This window comes from Oncorhynchus mykiss, chromosome 13 (assembly GCF_057628025.1).
Source record: "Oncorhynchus mykiss isolate SJ-2025 chromosome 13, ASM5762802v1, whole genome shotgun sequence".
Taxonomy (NCBI): domain Eukaryota; kingdom Metazoa; phylum Chordata; class Actinopteri; order Salmoniformes; family Salmonidae; genus Oncorhynchus; species Oncorhynchus mykiss.
The window spans coordinates 2,805,602-2,827,929 of record NC_143034.1 but is presented as its reverse complement, the minus strand read 5'-3'; the positions used below and the strand labels follow the sequence as shown (position 1 = coordinate 2,827,929).

Here is a 22,328-nt window from a genome sequence, read left to right as displayed (position 1 = left end):
CAAGACAACACAGGAGTGGCATCGGGACAAGTCTCTGAATGTCCTTGAGTAGCCCAGCCAGAGCCCGGACTTGAACAGAAAATAGCTGTGCAGTGACACTCCCCATCCAACCTGACAGAGGTTGAGAGGATCTGCAGAGTAGAATGGGAGAAACTCCCCAAATACAGATGTGCCAAACTTGTAGTGTCATACCAAAGAAGACTCGAGGCTATAATCTCTGCCAAAGGTGCTTCAACAAAGTAAAGAGTAAAGGGTCTGAATACTTATGTAAATGTCATATTTCATTTTTTATTTTTTTATATTTTTTATAAATGAGCCAAAAAATATACAAAAAATCAGTGTTTGCTTTGTCATTATGGGGTATTGTGATGTCATTATGGGGTATTGTGATGTCATTATGGTGTATTGTGATGTCATTATGGGGTATTGTGATGTCATTATGGTGTATTTTGTGTAGATTGATGAGGATTATTAATATATTTTTTATCCATTTTAGAATAATTAGTTGATTAATAAGAATAATAACATCATATTTATTTATTTATTTTTTATTTAACCTTTATTTAACCAGGTATGCTAGTTGAGAACAAGTTCTCATTTACAACTGCGACCTGGCCAAGATAAAGCATAGCAGTGTGAACAGACAATAACACAGAGTTACACATGGAATAAACAATAAACAAGTCAATAACACAGTAGAAAAAAAGAAAAGAAAAGAAGAAAAAATAATAATAATAATAATGTCATTATGGTGTATTGTGATGTCATTACGGGGTATTGTGATGTCATTACGGGGTATTTTGTGTAGATTGATGAGGATTATGAATATTTTTTAATCCATTTTAGAATAATTAGTTGATTAATAAGACCCATTTAGAATAATAACATAATAATATGTGAAAAAAGTATATTTATGTATATATATATATATTTATTATATTTATGATATTTCAAGGTCTGAATACTTTCCAAACGCACTGGACATAGCATAAATGCTCAGTCTCTAACGGTGCATCTCTGAGCTAAGGTTAACTCAATCATTTAATGCTAAGACATCAATATTAGCTCCTTGTTCCTCAGCCTTAATAATAGTTGCATAATGGTAAACCTGGACACTTGAATCTTATTATAGTATTCTGAGTGGTGACGATAGACTCACAACCTTGGCTACACCCACTGGATTCTATTACGGGCCCTATAGCATTCACATGGTAATGGAGTCAGATTGATGATTGTAGTTTATTATTATTCAACATCATTATTACACTGCAAAATGGAGACCCCTCAAAAACTAATATGAGGATAGAAAAACTAAAGAATAACAATAAAAACTGAAAGACTAATGATCATTCTGAGGAAAATACATTAAAATAGTAAGAATAGGATGTAACATCCAACCAGAAATATAAGCTTGTTTTACTACATTGTTTTATAAACATTTATACAAACTGTAAGTTGGTTGCAAACGTTACATGAATTGAAAATGTTATGAAATATTCAATATCAAAAACAACTGTACACCCCTTTGTTAATATGTAGTGGCAATACTTCACTTAATGGTGAGGCATGGAATAATAAAACATGTATATTTTGTCAGGCTGAATGTTTGAAATATGAGGTGATTTGAGACATGCTTCTTCAGTAGTGGAATAAAGACAATTAGCAGAAGACAGTCAACCTACATTTTTGGAGTGATGCATTTAAATGTCGGATGCCCCAAAACGAAGAGAAATGCAACACTTATTTGTCATCACTCATATCGATATCACTTGGAAATAAATTGCGCGAAGGGGGGGGGGGGGGGGGGGGGGGTGACGTCCTGTTAAAACTAACAGATCAAAAACCACAAGGAATCTGGGAACAATATGTACATCACCGGTTAAACAACAATGAGTAGCAAACAGCTACATGTTGATGTGTTGCATTTTAATTCAAGTGGGTCACCAACGCGGTAAGTGTGAACGCAACACCTTTTGTTGTTAAATAGTCATCTTTCAATTCAGAACCTGGATTTTTCCCCTGATGAGGCTATCAGGCTATTTAATATCCATGTTACACTGAAATCAATAGAACATCATTCAAATACTCATTATTATTTCATTGATATCATGTATGTCATATCTACATTATGACATCATTAGAATACTCCTACTACAATGTTAAAACATTCTACATTGTGACATCATTAGAATACTCCCACTACAATGTTAAAACATTCTACATTGTGACATCATTAGAATACTCCTACTACAATGTTAAAACATTCTATATTGTGACATCATTTCATTGATATCATGGAACAACTCCTTCATGTATGAATTTTCTGATGTTTAATCAGTGATCTTTTATCAGAGTATCTCTTCCCACATTGATCACAGCTATGAGATTTCTCTCCTGTGTGTGTTCTCTGGTGTCTTTTTAGAGAATCTGATCTGGGAAAACTCTTCCCGCAGTCAGAACAGTGGTAAGGCTTCTCCCCTGTATGCGTTCTCTGGTGTGATATCAGGTTGTTTGACTGAGTAAAACTCTTCCCACATTGGTCACAGCTATAACATTTTGCTCCTGTATGGATTCTCTCATGTATTTTAAGTGTTACTAAAGAGGTACATCTCTTCCCACAATCAGAGCAGCTGTGATATTTCTCTCTTGTGTGTGTTTTCCGGTGTGCTATCAGGTTGCTTGACTGAGTAAAAGTCTTCCCACATTGATCACAGCTATAAGGCTTCTCTCCGGTGTGTCTTCTCTGGTGTGATTTTAAATGTCCTGACCAAAAAAATCTCCTCCCACAGTCAGAGCAGCAATAACGTTTCTCTCCTGTATGGATTCTCTGGTGTACTTTTAGTGTATCTGTTCTTGAGAAACTCTTCCCGCAGTCAGAGCAGTGGTAAGGCTTCTCACCTGTGTGTGTTCTCTGGTGTGATATCAGGTTGTTTGACTGAGTAAAACTCTTCCCACATTGGTCACAGCTATAAGGTTTCTCTCCCGTGTGTATTCTCTGGTGTGATTTTAAATGTCCTGACCAAAAAAACCTCTTCCCGCAGTCAGAGCAGCTATAAGGTTTCTCTCCTGTATGGATTCTTTGATGTATTTTAAGTGTTACTAAAGAGGTGCACCTCTTCCCACAATCAGAGCAGCTGTGACATTTCTCCCCAGTGTGTATTCTCAGGTGTAATACCAGTGTTTTTAAGTGAGCAAACCTCTTTCCACATTGATTACAGCGATATGTTCTGTCTCCTGTGTGAATTCTCTGGTGTACTTTTAGTGAATATGATCTTGAGTAACTCTTTCTAAAGTCAGAGCAGTGGTGATGTTTCTTCCCTGTGGGTCTCTGCTGGTGTTTCTTCAGGTGTTCTGATGTGGAGAGACTCTTCTCTGCCTCGTCAGCTTCATGATGTTGTTGAGGCTCCCCAGAGGATCCACAAGAGTCACGTCTCTCTCCTGTATGAACAACAAAGTCAGACAGATGGTTAAAGAAAGGCCCACAACAGCAGAAGTCTTTTAGCTAAAAGATGACGCCCATGTCGTCTGTAATGAATGCTTTTAGAAACTTACTTGATAATTATCTTAAAAAGAAGAAGTCAAGTGAGCAACAACATACATGTTTTGTATAGTGGATAATTCTAGGCTATTCATAAATGATTGACGTTATTTATTTACCAAGAGAATGTATCTGTATTTGTAATTGTAAGCCTATGAGAGCCTCAAAAGTGTTTTTATTTAGAAGTAATAACCTGGTAAATCTAGACTGTTGAATGGTCCCAGATGGTGAACAGTTTATTTAGAAGTAATAACCTGGTAAATCTAGACTGTTGAATGGTCCCAGATGGTGAACAGTTTATTTAGCAGTAATAACCTGGTAACCGGTGACCGTTGTACTTGTTTATGACGTGACTCTGAGTCATTAGGTTGCCATGGGCTACATGGGGTGTTTTGGTCTCTCCTATTTCAGTGGCTGATAATACAGGGGGCGATCCAGGATTGGTCCATTTTAGTTTTAAACTAATACTATACTGTATATGAGTTTCTGTTAATAAAGAGGATAATGTGGGACATTTCTAAATGACTGGAAACTAAAACCCATTTCATGCAGTTCCACATGTGAACTTACAGGGACAGAAGACTTTATACACTGAATGAACAAAACATTAAGAACACCTGCTCCTTCCATGACAGACTAACCAGGTGAATCCAGGTTAAAGACATGATCCTTATCGATGTCACTCGTTAAAACCACTCCAATCAGTGTAGATGAGGGGGGAGACAGGTTAAAGACATGATCCTTATTGATGTTATTTGTTAAATCCACTCCAATCAGTGTAGATGAGGGGGAGACAGGTTAACCCCCTAGAGTTGATGTCTGCACCCCCCCTGAAAACGAATTAGCATAATACCCCCCCCCCCCCCCCGAAAACGAATTAGCATAATACACCCCCCCCCCCCAAGAGGAAGGTTCCCCCACCGAAAATTTTAACTCTAACCCGGAAGCTTATAAGAAAACCTGCTATGCCCTCAGATGAACCATCAAAACAGACAAAGTGCCAATACAGTACTAAGATTGAATCGTACTGCACCGTGGCAGGGCCTGCAAACTATTACAGACTATAAAGGGAAACACAGCTGCGAGCTGCCCAGTGACATGGGCCTACCAGATGACCTACATCACTTTTATGCTCGCTTCGAGGCAAGCAACACTGAGACATACATGAGAGCATCAGCTGTTCCGGACGACTGTGTCTTCACGCTCTCCGCAGCCGATGTGAGTAAGACCTTTAAACAGGTCGACATTCACAAAGCCGTTGGGCTAGACGGATTACCAGGATGTGTGCTCTGGGCATGTGCTGATCAACTGGCAAGTGTCTTCACTGACATTTTCAATTTCCCTGTCTGAGTCTGTAATACCAACATGTTTCAAGCAGACCTCCACAGTCCCTGTGCCCAAGAACACAAAGGCAACCTGCTTAAATGACTACAGACCCGTAGCACTCAAGTCCGTAGCCATGAAGTGCTTTGAAAGGCTGGTAATGGCTCACATCAACATCATTATCCCAGAAACCCTAGACCCACTCCAATTTGCATACCGCCCAAACAGATCCACAGATGATGCAATCTCTATTGCACTCCACACTGCCCTTTCCCACCTGGACAAAAGGAACACCTATGTGAGAATGCTATTCATTGACTACAGCTCAGCGTTCAACACCATTGTGCCCTTAAAGCTCATCACTAAGCTTAGGATCCTGGGACTAAACACCTCCCTCTGCAACTGGATCCTGGACTTCCTGACGGGCCGCCCCCAGGTGGTGAGGGTAGGTAGCAACACATCTGCCACGTTGATCCTCAACACTGGAGTCCCTCAGGGGTGCGTACTCAGTCCTCTCCTGTACTCCCTACTCACCCAATACTGCATGGCCAGGCACGACTCTAACACAATCATTAAGTTTGTGCCAGAATAACAACCTATCCCTCAACGTAATCAAGACAAGGGAGATTGTGGACTACAGGAAAAGGAATACCGAGGACGCCCCCATTCTCATCGACGGGGCAGGTTGAGAGCTTCAAGTTCCTTGGTGTCCACATCACCAACAAACTAGAATGGTCAAAACACATCAAGACAACAAATCCTAATCCCCCTCAGGAGACTGATAATATTTGGCATGGGTCCCCAGATCCTCAAAAGGTTCTACAGCTGCACCATCGAGAGCATCCTGGCTGGTTGCATCACTGCCTGGTACGGCAACTGCTCGGCCTCCGACTGCAAGGCACTGCAGAGGGTAGTGCGTACGGCCCAGTACATCACTGGGGCTAAGCTGCCTGCCATCCACGACCTCTACACCAGGCGGTTTCAGAGGAAGACCCTAAAAACGGTCAAAGACCCCAGCCACCCCAGTCATAGACTGTTCTCTCTACCACCGCATGGTAAGCGGTATTGGAGCGCCAAGTCTAGGACCAAGAGGCTTCTCAACAGATTTTACCCCCAAGCCATAAGACTCCTGAACAGGTAATCAAATGGCTACCCGGACTATTTGCATTGTGACCCACCACCCCCTCCCCCAACCCCTCTTTTACGGCGCTGCTACTCTCTGTTTATCGTCTATGCATAGTCACTTTAACTATACATTCATGTACATATTACCTCAATTAGCACGACTAGCCGGTGCCCCCGCACATTGACTCTGTACCAGTACCACCCTCGCTACTGTTATTTTCACTGTCATTTAACTGTTTTTTAAATTGATTTCTTTACTTGTCTATTTTTTTTTACTTAAGAATTGGTAAATATTTCTTCTTGAACTGCACTGTTGGTTAGAGCCTGTAAGTAAGCATTTCACTGTAAGTTGAACATGACAAATAAACTTTGATTTGATTTACAACCTCTCTAAAACAATGACGTGATGATGTAATTACACAATGATGTGATGATAATGATGTGATGATGTAATTACACAATAACGTGATGATGTAATTACACAATGACGTGATGATGTAATTACACAATGACGTGATGATGTAATTACACAAAGACGTGATGATGTAATTACACAATGACGTGATGATGTAATTACACAATGACGTGATGATGTAATTACACAATGACGTGATGATGTAATTACACAATGATGTGATTATGTAATTAGATTGTTAACGGAGCTAGAACAAGCTGTGTCTGAAAGCAGAAGCATAAACCTTTTCAGTCAGATATTCACCCTCACACTACAGAGTTGACATATCCACCAAACACTTTGAATTGAATAACATTGTAGATTATGTTGCTCGTGAACATCAAAGCTGTAACGATTTCACACTGGCTTTGGTTAAAAGGCAAATACAAACACATATTAGTAGTCATCTCTCCTACTAGGGGGGTCTACACAATGTTATCATCTCCATGGCTTCTTCTCTGGTGAGCTCTCATTGGCTCTTTCTGATCACCGTTCTCAAAACATGTCATTGCACATCTCACCACTAAAAATACATTGTAGATTATATGTTCCGTTAAAATCAAACATGTTTTAAAATATTGGGACGTCTGGGACTGCTCAAAGACGTGATCAGTAGCCCTCAGATTGTGTCTCTGACCAGCTCACATTAAACGAGTGTTGGTGACGGCCGCACACCCTGAGTAGGCAACAACATGGGGATTTTGTCTCCGATCACACAAACTTGTCAAAGACAGTTTCGGGGCCAAAATCATGTAGTGTACACGCCCCTTCTTGGACTGTGCCATCCCCACAGCCTCCGCAATGGATTAGTCCACTGAAACGGCGCAGGACATGTGTCTTGTGCCATAAAAAAACATGTATAATTTGCTCGACTAAAAATATGTTGGTCGACCAACAGCCTATCGACCAGTCGACTAAATGGGGTCAGACATTATATCATTATGACATCATAATAGCTATTGATTCCTGAAGAATAGAACTTATAAATGCCTCAAATGATTCAACTGTATTTCCCCCATCAGAAACCAAAACATAAGCTCGTTAAACGCCATTGTTCATAAACAAACACTGTATAGCCTCAAAATCTGCTTAAAACTATAATGTTGACCTTATGGATGGCCAGTCCTTGTATTCATAGTGTAGTGAATTCAGGGGGAGCCCTGAGCTGAACTCAAACCTGGGTCCAGCGACTGTCAAGTCAACACCTTATAACTGTTACGCCAAGATGTCTGAACTTCTTGATGAGGTCACTAGGTTTTGGGTTAAGGTTCCTACAATAGCTTTTTCTATGAATTTGAGAGTGGTTACATTTCTCCATCCTTCAGCTGTTTACCAAACCAAATCTCTGGGCAGCCATTTTGTTGCTGTTTAAATCCTAGTTTGCCCCTTTTTAAAAAGCCACACATCAATCAACCTATATGCCGTTTAACCAATAACAAATCTGTGATTCCACCACTGTTTTGGTAATAAGGTGGGGGATGGGGCTGGGGAAATGTAACTACTCTCAAATTCAAAGACAGACCTATGGGTGCAAGTGTAACGGATGTGAAACGGCTAGCTTAGTTAGCGGTGTTCGCGCTAAATAGCGTTTCAATTGGTGACGTCACTTGCATCTGAGACCTTGAAGTAGTGGTTTCCCTTTGCTCTGCAAGGGCCGCGGCTTTTGTGGAGCGATGGGTATAACGATGCTTCGTGGGTGACTGTTGTTGATGTGTGCAGAGGGTCCCTGGTTCACGCCCGGCGAGGGGACGGTCTAAAGTTATACTGTTACACAAAGAATATGATATCCATGATATCCATGATATCAACATTATAGTTTTAACCATGTTGAGGCTATACACTGTTGGTTTACATTGTTTCTAAACATTGGAGTAAAAAAAGCTTATTTGGGGTTCTGATGGGGTATAACAGTTGAACTAAACTCATGAGGCATGTGTTATATTCTTCATGAATCAATGACTATAAATAAATCATTTAAACGTCCAAACATGGATGTAACTGCAGACTTCCCCTTTAACACCACACATCAGTTCAACAACTACAGATTTCCCCTTTAACACCACACATCAGTTCAACAACTACAGATTTCCCCTTTAACACCACACATCAGTTCAACAACTACAGATTTCCCCTTTAACACCACACATCAGTTCAACAATTGCAGAGTTTGTGCCTCTGTTTTTAAGACGGTACTTCAAAACCATCTTATGGCTAAATTCACCGTTAGAATCATTGGATGCCTTAAGATGCGTTTGGGAAACCGGGCCCAGATATCCAGTTTCCTCCTCCTTTTTCGATGTGACAGTCATCTCCCCCTCCTCCTCTTTCACTCCAAAAACTGCATCCTCCTCTTTCTCCTCTTCTTTTACTGCAACATCCTCCTCCTCTTTCACTCTGAACGCGTCTTCCTCTTCTTTCACTGAAACGTCTTTCTCTTCTTCTTTCACTGTAACAGCCTCACCCTCTACTTGTTTTTCTATTGTAACATCCTCCTCTTCCTTCTCTTCTTTCACAACAATGTTCAGCCCCAGACCTTCTTTCTCCGTCCAGCAGACCTCCTCTTCTTTAGCAGGAGGAGAATAGCTTAGTGAACTCATGGTCGCGGATGATAGCTAGGCTAATGCTAACTTAACCAGCCAGCTAGCTGACTAATAACAACACCGTAAATATGAAATTAAATGGGATAACTAACTAGACGACAGTAATAATATAATATAAAATAAAATACACTGGCTCTACGAACCCGTCTAAAGATCTTTATTGGTGCGTCTCTGTTGTATAGCAAGCTACCGAGGTGTCTGACTAACTGTTGCTGCTGTTGAAAGAAGAGTTCCGTCCACTACATTATACGTCACACCAGCAGCATCGCCTTAAAGTCGCAGACCTTCATTTGCTGACGAGTGGGCAAGATATCACAGTACAACATGTCTATAACTTTTGTCGTCACCTTAAATTCTTGCACATTTTCGCATGAAAAGTATATTTTAACACTCTGTCTGTCTGCTCAGGCAAATTTGCCAAACTCCTAAACTTGGAACCAATCAGAAGTCCAGTACAGACCTCTTGTGATCGAGGCAGCCAATGACCTGCTTTTATCTAGGATGTAACAACAGCCTCGAAACACAAATGGACATTTACAGTAGCTGGCTAGGCTATTCAAACTGTAACATTGGCTAGCTTTACAAACTATCAAGATAATTATTATTGCAGCTGAATATTTTCAGTGCACTCTAACAAAAATATATGTATCTTATTTCAGTATTTGGAGGCTAGATATATCTGTTTCTCTTCATCAGACAGCAGCTCACATTTTCACAAGAGGCTGAAGTTATATTTTACTCAACTGGCTGAAGTTACATTTTACTCAACTGCGTTACCCACTCCAGTCAGCAGGTGGCGATGTGCGACTTTAAAGCGATGCTGCTGGTGTGACGTATAATCTAGTGGACGGAACGCTTCTTTCAACAGCAGCAACAGTTAGTCAGACTCCTCGGTAGCTTGCTAGACAAAATAGACGAACCAATAAAGCTCTTTAGACGGGTTAGTGTATATTAGCCACTGTGTTTTAAACCCGATTCTGTCGTCTAGTTAGTTATCCGATTTAATTTCATATTTATGCTGTTGTTATTATTCATTTGGTTAAGTTAGCATTAGCCTAGCTTGCTAACATCCCCGACCATGAGTTCACTAAACTACTCGCCTCCTGAGCAGTCGAGCAGTTGCAAATTATATACATTTTTTTTATATATATTTTAAGTGGACAAATCCATTGCTGATGCTGTGGGGATGGCACAGTACAGGAAGGGGCCTGTACACTACATGATTTTGGCCCCGATTTAGCTGTCTTTGACAAGTTTTTGTGATTGGGACAAAGTCACTGTGTCGTTGCCTACTCGGGGTGTGCGGCCGTCACCGACACTCATTTAATGTGAGCTGGTCAGAGACACAATCTGAGGGCTACTGATCACGTCTTTGAGCAGTCCCAGACGTCCTGATATTTTCAAACAGGTTTGAGAGCTGTCATCCTCGATGTAGCTGTCATCCTCAATGTAGCTGTCATCCTCCATGAAGCTGTCATCCTCCATGTAGCTGTCATCCTGCATGTAGCTGTCATCCTGCATGTAGCTGTCAACCTCCATGTAGCTGTCATCCTCCATGTAGCTGTCATCCTCTATGTAGCTGTCATCCTGCATGTAGCTGTCATCCTGCATGTAGCTGTCATCCTGCGTGTAGCTGTCATCCTGCATGTAGGTGTCATCCTCCATGTAGCTGTCATCCTTTATGTAGCTGTCATCCATGTATGTAGCTGTCATCCTCCATGTAGCTTTCATCCATGTATGTAGCTATTATCCTGCATGTAGCTGTCATCCTGCATGTAGCTGTCATCCATGTGTGTAGCTGTCATCCATGTATGTAGCTGTCATCCTGCATGTAGCTGTCATCCTCCATGTAGCTGTCATCCTCTATGTAGCTGTCATCCTGCATGTAGCTGTCATCCTGCATGTAGCTGTCATCCTGCATGTAGCTGTCATCCTGCATGTAGGTGTCATCCTCCATGTAGCTGTCATCCATGTATGTAGCTGTCATCCTCCATGTAGCTTTCATCCATGTATGTAGCTATTATCCTGCATGTAGCTGTCATCCTGCATGTAGCTGTCACCCATGTGTGTAGCTGTCATCCATGTATGTAGCTGTCATCCTGCATGTAGCTGTCATCCTGCATGTAGCTGTCATCTTGCATGTAGCTGTCATCCTCCATATAGCTGTCATCCTCCATGTAGCTGTCATCCTCCATGCAGCTGTCATCCTGCATGTAGCTGTCATCCATGTATGTAGCTGTCATCCTCCATGTAGCTGTCATCCTCCATGTAGCTGTCATCCTCCATATAGCTTTCATCCTCCATATAGCTGTCATCCTCCATGTAGCTGTCATCCTGCATGTAGCTGTCATCCTGCATGTAGCTGTCATCCTGCATGCAGCTGTCATCCTGCATGTAGCTGTCATCCTGTATGTAGCTGTCATCCTGTATGTAGCTGTCATCCTTTATATAGCTGTCATCCTGCATGTAGCTGTCATCCTCCATGTAGCTTTCATCCAGTATGTAGCTGTCATCCATGTATGTAGCTGTCATCCTGCATGCAGCTGTCATCCTGCATGTAGCTGTCATCCTCCATGTAGCTGTCATCCTCCATGTAGATTTCAACCTCCATGTAGCTGTCATCCTGTATGTAGCTGTCATCCTGCGTGTAGCTGTCATCCTGCATGTAGGTGTCATCCAGTATGTAGCTGTCATCCATGTATGTAACTGTCATCCATGTATGTAGCTGTCATCCAGTATGTAGCTGTCATCCAGTATGTAGCTGTCATCCTGTATGTAGCTGTCATCCTGTATGTAGCTGTCATCCTTTATATAGCTGTCATCCTCCATGTAGCTGTCATCCTCCATGTAGCTGTCATCCAGTATGTAGCTGTCATCCATGTATGTAGCTGTCATCCTGCATGCAGCTGTCATCCTGCATGTAGCTGTCATCCTCCATGTAGCTGTCATCCTCCATGTAGCTGTCATCCTGTATGTAGCTGTCATCCAGTATGTAGCTGTCATCCTGTATGTAGCTGTCATCCTCCATGTAGCTGTCATCCTCCATGTAGCTGTCATCCTGTATGTAGCTGTCATCCTCCATGTAGCTGTCATCCTGCATGTAGCTGTCATCCATGTATGTAGCTGTCATCCTGCATGTAGCTGTCATCCTCCATGTAGCTGTCATCCTCCATGTAGCTGTCATCCTCCATGTAGCTGTCATCCTGTATGTAGCTGTCATCCAGTATGTAGCTGTCATCCTGTATGTAGCTGTCATCCTGTATGTAGCTGTCATCCTTTATATAGCTGTCATCCTCCATGTAGCTGTCATCCTCCATGTAGCTGTCATCCAGTATGTAGCTGTCATCCATGTATGTAGCTGTCATCCAGTATGTAGCTGTCATCCATGTATGTAGCTGTCATCCAGTATGTAGCTGTCATCCAGTATGTAGCTGTCATCCAGTATGTAGCTGTCATCCAGTATGTCCAGTTTCCTCCTCCTTTTTCGATGTGACAGTCATCTCCCCCTCCTCCTCTTTCACTCCAAAAACTGCATCCTCCTCTTTCTCCTCTTCTTTTACTGTAACATCCTCCTCCTCTTTCACTCTGAACGCGTCTTCCTCGTCTTTCACTGAAACGCCTTTCTCTTCTTGTTTCACGGTAAAAGCCTCACCCTCTACTTGTTTTTGTATTGTAACATCCTCCTCTTCCTTCTCCTCTTTCACGACAATGTTCAGCCCCAGAGTAGCTTAGTGAACTCATGGTCGCGGATGATAGCTAGGCTAATGCTAACTTAACCACTCAGCTAGCTGACTAATAACAACACCGTAAATATGAAATTAAATGGGATAACTAACTAGACGACAGTAATAATATAATATAAAATAAAATACACTGGCTCTACGAACCCGTCTAAAGATCTTTATTGGTGCGTCTCTGTTGTCTAGCAAGGATATCTATGTAGCTGTCATCCAGTATGTAGCTGTCATCCAGTATGTAGCTGTCATCCATGTATGTAACTGTCATCCAGTATGTAGCTGTCATCCAGTATGTAGCTGTCATCCTGTATGTAGCTGTCATCCTGTATGTAGCTGTCATCCAGTATGTAGCTGTCATCCAGTATGTAGCTGTCATCCAGTATGTAGCTGTCATCCAGTATGTAGCTGTCATCCATGTATGTAGCTGTCATCCAGTATGTAGCTGTCATCCAGTATGTAGCTGTCATCCTCCATGTAGCTGTCATCCAGTATGTAGCTGTCATCCAGTATGTAGCTGTCATCCAGTATGTAACTGTCATCCATGTATGTAGCTGTCATCCAGTATGTAGCTGTCATCCATGTATGTAGCGTAATCATGAGTTTCTCTTTTCCATTTTCATCACTAATTTCATTTGTTTTACTCTAAAACTTGACCAACGCTCATTTCATTATTTTGTCACATCGTATCAATGATTGATATTGATGTGGGCATGTTGGAATGTGCATGTTGGCCGATCTACAATCATCCGCCCGCATCCCCCGAGCCCTTCTTCGCATGTCAGCTGTTCCTTTGGATGCCCGTACGTATATGGGCATACAGGCTGGCATGCCCCCAGTCTGGGTGCAGAGGCACACTCTGTGAGGCTGGGCTCTACAAGACCATCCGGAGGGTCTTGGACATCGACCGCTGGTATCTCATGGCCACTGAGTACCTGGAATGCGGTCGGTGTAAGAAGAAGGTCGCGGCGTGGTCACGGGACCTTGTCAGTCAGCTGGACGCTAGGCATCGCTGCCAGTTTCCAGCAATATTGACATACAAGTAAGTTCACACAAATTTTGTTAGTTAGTAATGAAGTCAAATTAATTGCATGTCATTCATATGATTTCTCTCTCTCTTTCTCTCTCCTCTTAGGCTGTCCTGTGACCTGCGGGTTGTGAGGATGCTGAGGTCGCGCCCTTTGGGGAACAGTGCGTCACAGACCTACAGAAAGCTGTGTGAAAGTCACAGCGAGTCCTGGATGCGGAGTTGTATACGGTACCTCGGGGAGTGCGAGCAGTTTCTGGCCTTGGGCACTGGGCGGCAGTTCACCGATCCGCCGGAGATGCCCCCGGTGCCCTCACCCGTCTTGCTGCTGACGGTCTACAGCCGTGACGTGCTGTCGCGGCTGGACGAGGTGAAGGCCAGGGTCACCTCCATCCAAAGATGTAGCTCATTGATACGATGTGACAGCCGTGACGTGCTGTCGCGGCTGGACGAGGTGAAGGCCAGGGTCACCTCCATCCAAAGATGGAGGTGACCCTGGCCTTCACCTCGTCCAGCCGCGACAGCACGTCACGGCTGTAGACCGTCAGCAGCAAGACGGGTGAGGGCACCGGGGGCATCTCCGGCGGATCGGTGAACTGCCGCCCAGTGCCCAAGGCCAGAAACTGCTCGCACTCCCCGAGGTACCGTATACAACTCCGCATCCAGGACTCGCTGTGACTTTCACACAGCTTTCTGTAGGTCTGTGACGCACTGTTCCCCAAAGGGCGCGACCTCAGCATCCTCACAACCCGCAGGTCACAGGACAGCATGCCCCCAGCATGCCCCCATCTTAAAGATGGACTCTACCAAGAAGGTGAGTTTTCACTTAAAAATGTAGAGATAAGTCATGTCTGGTTTTGTATATCTATATTTACATTTAATTTTTTTATTTTACCTTTATTTAACTAGGCAAGTCAGTTAAGAACAAATTCTTATTTTCAATGACAGCCTAGGAACAGTGGGTTAACTGCCTGTTCAGGGGCAGAACGACAGATTTGTACCTTGTCAGCTCGGGGGTTTGAACTTGCAACCTTCCGGTTACTAGTCCAACGCTCTGACCACTAGGCTACCCTGCCGCCGCAACAATGTCTTTACCTTTCTGTCTTTGTGTGTCTGTCTCCAGGTGACTAAAAAACTTGCGGGTACCGCTGCAGACACAGCCGCCTGGGTTACCAACGTCGGTAACGAGCATGGGCAGGTCCTCGTCAGTGTCCTCACTGCCGGTGAGGGCCTGCTCCCCATGGCGGCTGGTCTCATGGAGCGGTACCGGCTCGCTGGGATGGCGCCCCCCCAGCTCATGTACGTGGACCGAGACTGCTGCTCCAGCTTCGGCGGATCAAAGACAGCTGCCATGTACAATGAGTGGGACCAGCTGGTGGTTCGGCTGGACGTCTGGCACCTGATGCGGCGGTTCGCGTCAGGTGTCACCACTGAGAGCCTTCCGGAAGAGGCAGTCGCCGTCGAGCAGCTCGACGAGGAGGACGAGGGCTTTCAGGAGGAGGATGTGGACCCGACAGTCCACATCCCTCATGTCCCTCCTATGAGCGGCCCGTCCTCCAGCTCAGCGGCACCTCTGTCAGGGGAACCCGCTGACGCACCCAGGTCTGGGCCAACCAGTCCCACCGCCCCTGAAGACGGAACCTCTCCTGAGGCCCCTGAAGACGGAACCTCTCCTGAGGCCCCTGGTCGACACGGTTCTCCTCACCCTGACCACTCCTCTGATTCAGAGGTAATTATAATTGACCTTTTTGTGTTGTTAAAAAGAAAAATGTTATTGCAACCTCTGAAATAAGGAATTGAGACAAACTCAAGACACGTTTTGGGTGTTTAATACGGCAGGAAGGAGATGGCGCTTCACTGTCGGCGTCGTACAGTGTTTAATAACACCACGGATCAGCCAATCAGCTTAATACCACGGATCAGCCAATCAGCTTAATACCACGGATCAGCCAATCAGCTTAATACCACGGATCAGCCAATCAGCTTAATACCACGGATCAGCCAATCAGCTTAACACCACGGATCAGCCAATCAGCTTAATACCACGGATCAGCCAATCAGCTTAATACCACGGATCAGCCAATCAGCTTAATACCACGGATCAGCCAGTCAGCTTAATACCACGGATCAGCCAATCAGCTTAATACCACGGATCAGCCAATCAGCTTAATACCACGGATCAGCCAATCAGCTTAACACCACGGATCAGCCAATCAGCTTAACACCACGGATCAGCCAATCAGCTTAATACCACGGATCAGCCAATCAGCTTAATACCACGGATCAGCCAATCAGCTTAATACCACGGATCAGCCAATCAGCTTAATACCACGGATCAGCCAATCAGCTTAATACCACGGATCAGCCAATCAGCTTAATACCACGGATCAGCCAATCGGCTTAATACCACGGATCAGCCAATCGGCTGAGTGCATCCACTTAGAAAGCTCACAGTCTTATACTCTTCCCTTGTAGACGTCACCTCCTCAGCTTTACATTCTATGACCCCAACGTCTTTCCCCCGGTGGAATGTCCTTGGTCCTCTCTTTGTTTAGCGAACCATCTTCTGGGCCCTGGTCTCTGATCCTAGGCAATTTCCTCTTATCTGATTGGGTCATGGTTTCTAAATGAGCATACACACCGTTTTCATGGCCTAAACTCCATTAAAACTACTCACAGTGATCATTCACTAAACAGGAAAACAAAACAAACTACAGTTTAACTTGACACACGGTACATTTAAACAGATTCCATCAGTTACACGATATAAAATAACATCTCCTCTTTCCTTTTGTAGAAGAATCTTATGTGTTACCCCTAAATGTGTGTGACATCGTCCTCATCGATTCTTCCATGTCTCTTTATCTTCAGGGGGAGACGAAAGGGCCCTGATAGACTGCCGGGCTACCAGCACGTCTGTCGGCTTGCCATGGCCTTGGTGGGGGTGAGGAACCGTCAGGGGCTGTCGGACCGCAGGGTAGACGGTCTGGTGGCGCTGTGGCTGGCGCTGCCGGACTTAGACAAGCAGCGCTTGATCTACCCTGCCCGGCACCAGGAGAGGATCGTTCAGGGGCGGTTCAAGGCAACGAAGGGGAAGTCGTCCATTGTCCTAGGAAAAGACTCTCCAATGGTATGTTGTTAGTGTTCATGTCCTTCACCTTACTATTATATTGCCTGACTCTACATTAAATTCATATGAAGGTCAGGCGATGGCTATCATTATTTTTCTTATGTTCTCTAATTATTTATCTCCTCTGTTTCTGTTTTGCCTTCTCGGACTCAACTCGGGCCCTGCAAATTGGCCGGGCCCCTCCCTCCACTACCAGCGGGAGGGAATCCAGGCACTCTTCCCTTTCCCTACGCCGCCCCCCCCCCCCCCAGTCCCACGCCAGACCACCCAGCAAGGAGGGCCCGCCCACGCGCCCATTCTGCCAGCCCACCTGGAGCAACAATCCCCCGCACTTCCCGGCCCCTCCCAAACCCTGCAAGCCCAAGGACCACAGACGGGCTCTTCTTTACCTCCTCCGGTGCCAAGGACAACGGCTTGGAGGAGGAAGAGGATGGCGGAGGACAAAGAGGAGGGGACATCTGGGAAGAGAAGGCAACGCGAGCAGTACGTCTGCTCCAAATGTGGGTTGCCGAAGCGACGGGAGACGGGGCACAGCCGCTTCGGCGGCGTGGGGTTCTGCTCTGTTGCTGCGGGGGGTAAGACCGTGGCCCAGTGGCTGGAGGAAATGAAGGACGCTAAGGGGAGAGGTAAAGGACACTAGGGGGAGAGGTAAAGGACACTAGGGGGAGAGGTGAAGGACACTAAGGGGAGAGGTGAAGGACACTAAGGGGAGAGGTGAAGGACACTAAGGGGAGAGGTGAAGGACACTAAGGGGAGAGGTGAAGGACACTAGGGGGAGAGGTGAAGGACACTAGGGGGAGAGGTGAAGGACACTAGGGGGAGAGGTGAAGGACACTAGGGGGAGAGGTGAAGGACACTAGGGGGAGAGGTGAAGGACACTAGGGGGAGAGGTGAAGGACGCTAAGGGGAGAGGTGAAGGACACTAGGGGGAGAGGTGAAGGACACTAGGGGGAGAGGTGAAGGACGCTAAGGGGAGAGGTGAAGGACACTAGGGGGAGAGGTGAAGGACACTAGGGGGAGAGGTGAAGGACACTAGGGGGAGAGGTGAAGGACACTAGGGGGAGAGGTGAAGGACACTAAGGGGAGAGGTGAAGGACACTAGGGGAGAGGTGAAGGACACTAAGGGGAGAGGTGAAGGACACTAAGGGGAGAGGTGAAGGACACTAAGGGGAGAGGTGAAGGACACTAAGGGGAGAGGTGAAGGACACTAAGGGGAGAAGTGAAGGACACTAAGGGGAGAGGTGAAGGACACTAAGGGGAGAGGTGAAGGACACTAAGGGGAAAGGTGAAGGACACTGAGCCACTGGTTGTGATGGTCGGATGTTTCTATTGTAAATAGTTCAGTTCCCCTCTACCTGGACCGAGACCTTGAACGCGGTGTAGAGGCTTGTGTGTGTTGAGGACCCTCAGAGCTATATTGTCTGTAGTTTATAAGACCTACTGGTAGGGTAACCCATGGTAGGCGGGTCTGAGGCGAGACACCAGACTAACGTCGGTCCGTTCCCAAGCAACATGCGCATTTTATGAGTACTCTGTCGGAACCGGCCGCGACCGGGAGGTCCGTGGGGCGACGCACAATTGGCCTAGCGTCGTCCAGGTTAGGGAGGGTTTGGCCGGTAGGATTGTCTGGGCCGGGCGCAGTGCGCGCTAGCCAAGGTTGCCAGGTGCACGGTGTTTCCCCCGACACATTGGTGCGGCTGTCTTCCGGGTTGGATGTGCGCTGTGTTAAAGAAGCAGTGCGGCTTTGGTTGGGTTGTGTATCGGAGGACGCATGACTTTCAACCTTCGTCTCTCCCGAGCCCGTACGGGAGTTGTAGCGATGAGACAAGATAGTAGCTACTAAACAATTGGATACCATGAAAAAGGAGTCAAATTTAATAAATAAATAAATAAATAAATAATAATAATATATAAATAACTTACTTTAAAAAATATATATATATTTTTGAACATGTCCACAGGTCAGTGGCCCACAGGTCAGTGGCCCAGATGCACTTTCTTCAAACTGCTCTTGATGGTGTAACGCCAATCGATCAATGCTCCAGGCGCCCTATCACCGCACATGTTATACATCCACCTGACGGTTAGAAGAAATAGAGCCTGTGTGCATGCTAATGTACCGTGTACTAAGGCCGTACACACACACACACACACAATACATTAGAGCAACGTTGTGAGGTGTGTTATTTTGTGTATAGAGATGGCTGACATTATTATTGAATGTTTATTGGATTTACATTGCTATAATTACCTTCCATTTCCATCCTGTTTCCCTATGTATACTCTGGTTCATCATTAAAACTCCTAGACTGGGCTTCTGTTGTCATCATCACTGTTTTTGACCCGATGCTCAAAGCACATGGCTACTGAATATGCATTGTTGACATGTCCCCAGCCAACGACTCCTCTCACCCAGCAAAACCCGCCCACATTTTCCCCTCTTCCTGACTTAGAAGAACGGGCAATTTCTTTGTGTGATCCTTTCACACATTCCTCTCTATTCCAATTGTCCAAATTGTTCCATTACTCCTCTCCTCCAATCAGATGCTTCAGCTTGTTCCAATTCAGAGAAAGAGAGCAAAAAAAAAAAAACGCCAATGAAGAGCCTAGCTCGTTCCAATTGGTTTTAAGCCAATCATGTACCTGCCGAAATTTTCGTAACGTCACTTCATCACAAAATATATTATATTTTTTTGGAGTGGGGGCAGCCATTGATAATACCCGGTAAGTGTATGAGGGGAAATGTGCTTCATTTGCAAAGAATGTAACATCGACGACTAAATGTGATGAAATATGACAATAACAAAACGACATAACAAAAAGCCCAACCAACCGAAACCGACACACTATAAACATGCTCTGCGGCTGCATTCACAACTACGTCCTTAAGCAAAGGCTTAAGCAGAGAACGCTGGGTAGCCTACGTAATAAAACATACTGTAACGTTGTGATTTAAAAACATCTTGAATCCTATGTGAAAATGTATAATTTGTTTTAATGTTAGGGAAGTAGAACAGCTGTGAAAAGCAGGTTATTTGTGACATTTAAACTGTATGTGTAGAACTGACCTGGACAGGACATATATCATATCCCATATCACCTCTGATTCAATATTCTACCCTATCACTGACCTGGACAGGACATATATCATATCCCATATCACCTCTGATTCAATATTCTACCCTATCACCGACCTAGACAGGACATATATCATATCCCATATCACCTCTGATTCAATATTCTACCCTATCACCGACCAAGACAGGACATATATCATATCCCATATCACCTCTGATTCAATATTCTACCCTATCACTGACCTAGACAGGACATATATTATATCACCTCTGATTCAATATTCTACCCTATCACCGACCTAGACAGGACATATATCATATCCCATATCACCTCTGATTCAATATTCTACCCTATCACCGACCAAGACAGGACATATATCATATCCCATATCACCTCTGATTCAATATTCTACCCTATCACTGACCTAGACAGGACATATATTATATCACCTCTGATTCAATATTCTACCCTATCACCGACCTGGACAGGACATATATCATATCCCATATCACCTCTGATTCAATATTCTACCTTTTAACCGAACTAGACAGGACATATATCATATCCCCTCTGATTCAATATTCTACCCTATCACCGACCTAGACAGGACATATATCATATCCCATATCACCTCTGATTCAATATTCTACCCTATCATCGACCTAGACAGGACATATATCATATCCCATATCACCCCTGATTCAATATTCTACCCTATCACCGACCTGGACAGGACATATATCATATCCCATATCACCTCTGATTCAATATTCTACCCTATCATCGACCTAGACAGGACATATATCATATCCCATATCACCCCTGATTCAATATTCTACCCTATCACCGACCTGGACAGGACATATATATCACCTCTGATTCAACATTCTACCTTTTAACCGAACTAGACAGGACATATATCATATCCCCTCTGATTCAATATTCTACCCTATCACCGACCTGGACAGGACATATATCATATCCCCTCTGATTCAATATTCTACCCTATCACTGACCTAGACAGGACATATATCATATCCCCTCTGATTCAATATTCTACCCTATCACCGAACTAGACAGGACATATATCATATCCCCTCTGATTCAATATTCTACCCTATCACTGACCTAGACAGGACATATATCATATCCCCTCTGATTCAATATTCTACCCTATCACCGACCTGGACAGGACATATATCATATCCCCTCTGATTCAATATTCTACCCTATCACCGACCTAGACAGGACATATATCATATCCCCTCTGATTCAATATTCTACCCTATCACCGAACTAGACAGGACATATATCATATCCCCTCTGATTCAATATTCTACCCTATCACCGAACTAGACAGGACATATATCATATCCCATATCACTTCTGATTCAATATTCTACCCTATCACCGACCTGGACAGGACATATATCATATCCCCTCTGATTCAATATTCTACCCTATCACCGAACTAGACAGGACATATATCATATCCCATATCACTTCTGATTCAATATTCTACCCTATCACCGACCTAGACAGGACATATATCATATCCCATACCACCTCTGATTCAATATTCTACCCTATCACCGACCTGGACAGGACATATATCATATCCCATACCACCTCTGATTCAATATTCTACCCTATCACCGACCTAGACAGGACATATATCATATCCCCTCTGATTCAATATTCTACCCTATCACCGACCTAGACAGGACATATATCATATCCCATATCACCTCTGATTCAATATTCTACCCTATCACCGAACTAGACAGGACATATATCATATCCCCTCTGATTCAATATTCTACCCTATCACCGAACTAGACAGGACATATATCATATCCCATATCCCCTCTGATTCAATATTCTACCCTATCACTGACCTGGACAGGACATATATCATATCCCCTCTGATTCAATATTCTACCCTATCACCGACCTAGACAGGACATATATCATATCCCATATCCCCTCTGATTCAATATTCTACCCTATCACCGATCTAGACAGGACATATATCATATCCCATATCACCTCTGATTCAATATTCTACCCTATCACCGATCTAGACAGGACATATATCATATCCCATATCACCTCTGATTCAATATTCTACCCTATCACCGATCTAGACAGGACATATATCATATCCCATATCACCCCTGATTCAATATTCTACCCTATCACCGACCTGGACAGGACATATATCATATCCCATATCACCTCTGATTCAATATTCTACCCTATCACCGACCTGGACAGGACATATATCATATCCCATACCACCTCTGATTCAATATTCTA

At 44.2% G+C, this 22,328-nt stretch overlaps 3 protein-coding genes across 3 annotated transcripts; 2 read left to right on the top strand and 1 right to left on the bottom strand.

Moving 5' to 3' along the window:
- Positions 1–1,225: 1,225 nt before the first annotated feature.
- On the bottom strand, positions 1,226–9,350 carry LOC118938504 (uncharacterized). The gene is made up of 3 exons (XM_090194709.1): positions 8,629–9,350; positions 7,093–7,116; positions 1,226–3,438 (listed from the first exon to the last, which is right to left on the bottom strand). Exons 1-3 carry the CDS (start codon positions 9,035–9,037, stop codon positions 2,309–2,311), a joined length of 1,563 nt encoding a protein of 520 aa, XP_090050835.1. The 5' UTR covers positions 9,038–9,350; the 3' UTR covers positions 1,226–2,308.
- A 4,116-nt stretch (positions 9,351–13,466) lies between these two features.
- On the top strand, positions 13,467–14,294 carry LOC149978482 (uncharacterized). The gene is made up of 2 exons (XM_090194561.1): positions 13,467–13,816; positions 13,910–14,294. Exons 1-2 carry the CDS (start codon positions 13,467–13,469, stop codon positions 14,292–14,294), a joined length of 735 nt encoding a protein of 244 aa, XP_090050687.1.
- Positions 14,295–14,597: 303 nt separating this feature from the next.
- Positions 14,598–17,056, top strand: LOC149978481 (uncharacterized). The gene is made up of 3 exons (XM_090194560.1): positions 14,598–14,615; positions 14,925–15,530; positions 16,629–17,056. Exons 1-3 carry the CDS (start codon positions 14,598–14,600, stop codon positions 16,941–16,943), a joined length of 939 nt encoding a protein of 312 aa, XP_090050686.1. The 3' UTR covers positions 16,944–17,056.
- Positions 17,057–22,328: the final 5,272 nt, after the last annotated feature.

Coding starts and splice junctions, on each gene's coding strand:
- LOC149978481 (XM_090194560.1), top strand. Junction 15,531..16,628: donor ACCACTCCTCTGATTCAGAG/GTAATTATAATT, acceptor CCCTAAATGTGT/GTGACATCGTCCTCATCGAT.
- LOC149978482 (XM_090194561.1), top strand. CDS start 13,467: ATGATTGATATTGATGTGGGCATGTTGGAATGTGCATGTTGGCCGATC. Junction 13,817..13,909: donor CCAGCAATATTGACATACAA/GTAAGTTCACAC, acceptor CTCTCCTCTTAG/GCTGTCCTGTGACCTGCGGG.
- LOC118938504 (XM_090194709.1), bottom strand. CDS start 9,037: ATGAGTTCACTAAGCTATTCTCCTCCTGCTAAAGAAGAGGAGGTCTGC. Junction 7,117..8,628: donor TAAGATGGTTTTGAAGTACC/GTCTTAAAAACA, acceptor TTGCCTACTCAG/GGTGTGCGGCCGTCACCAAC. Junction 3,439..7,092: donor TGCGGCCGTCACCAACACTC/GTTTAATGTGAG, acceptor TTGTTCATACAG/GAGAGAGACGTGACTCTTGT.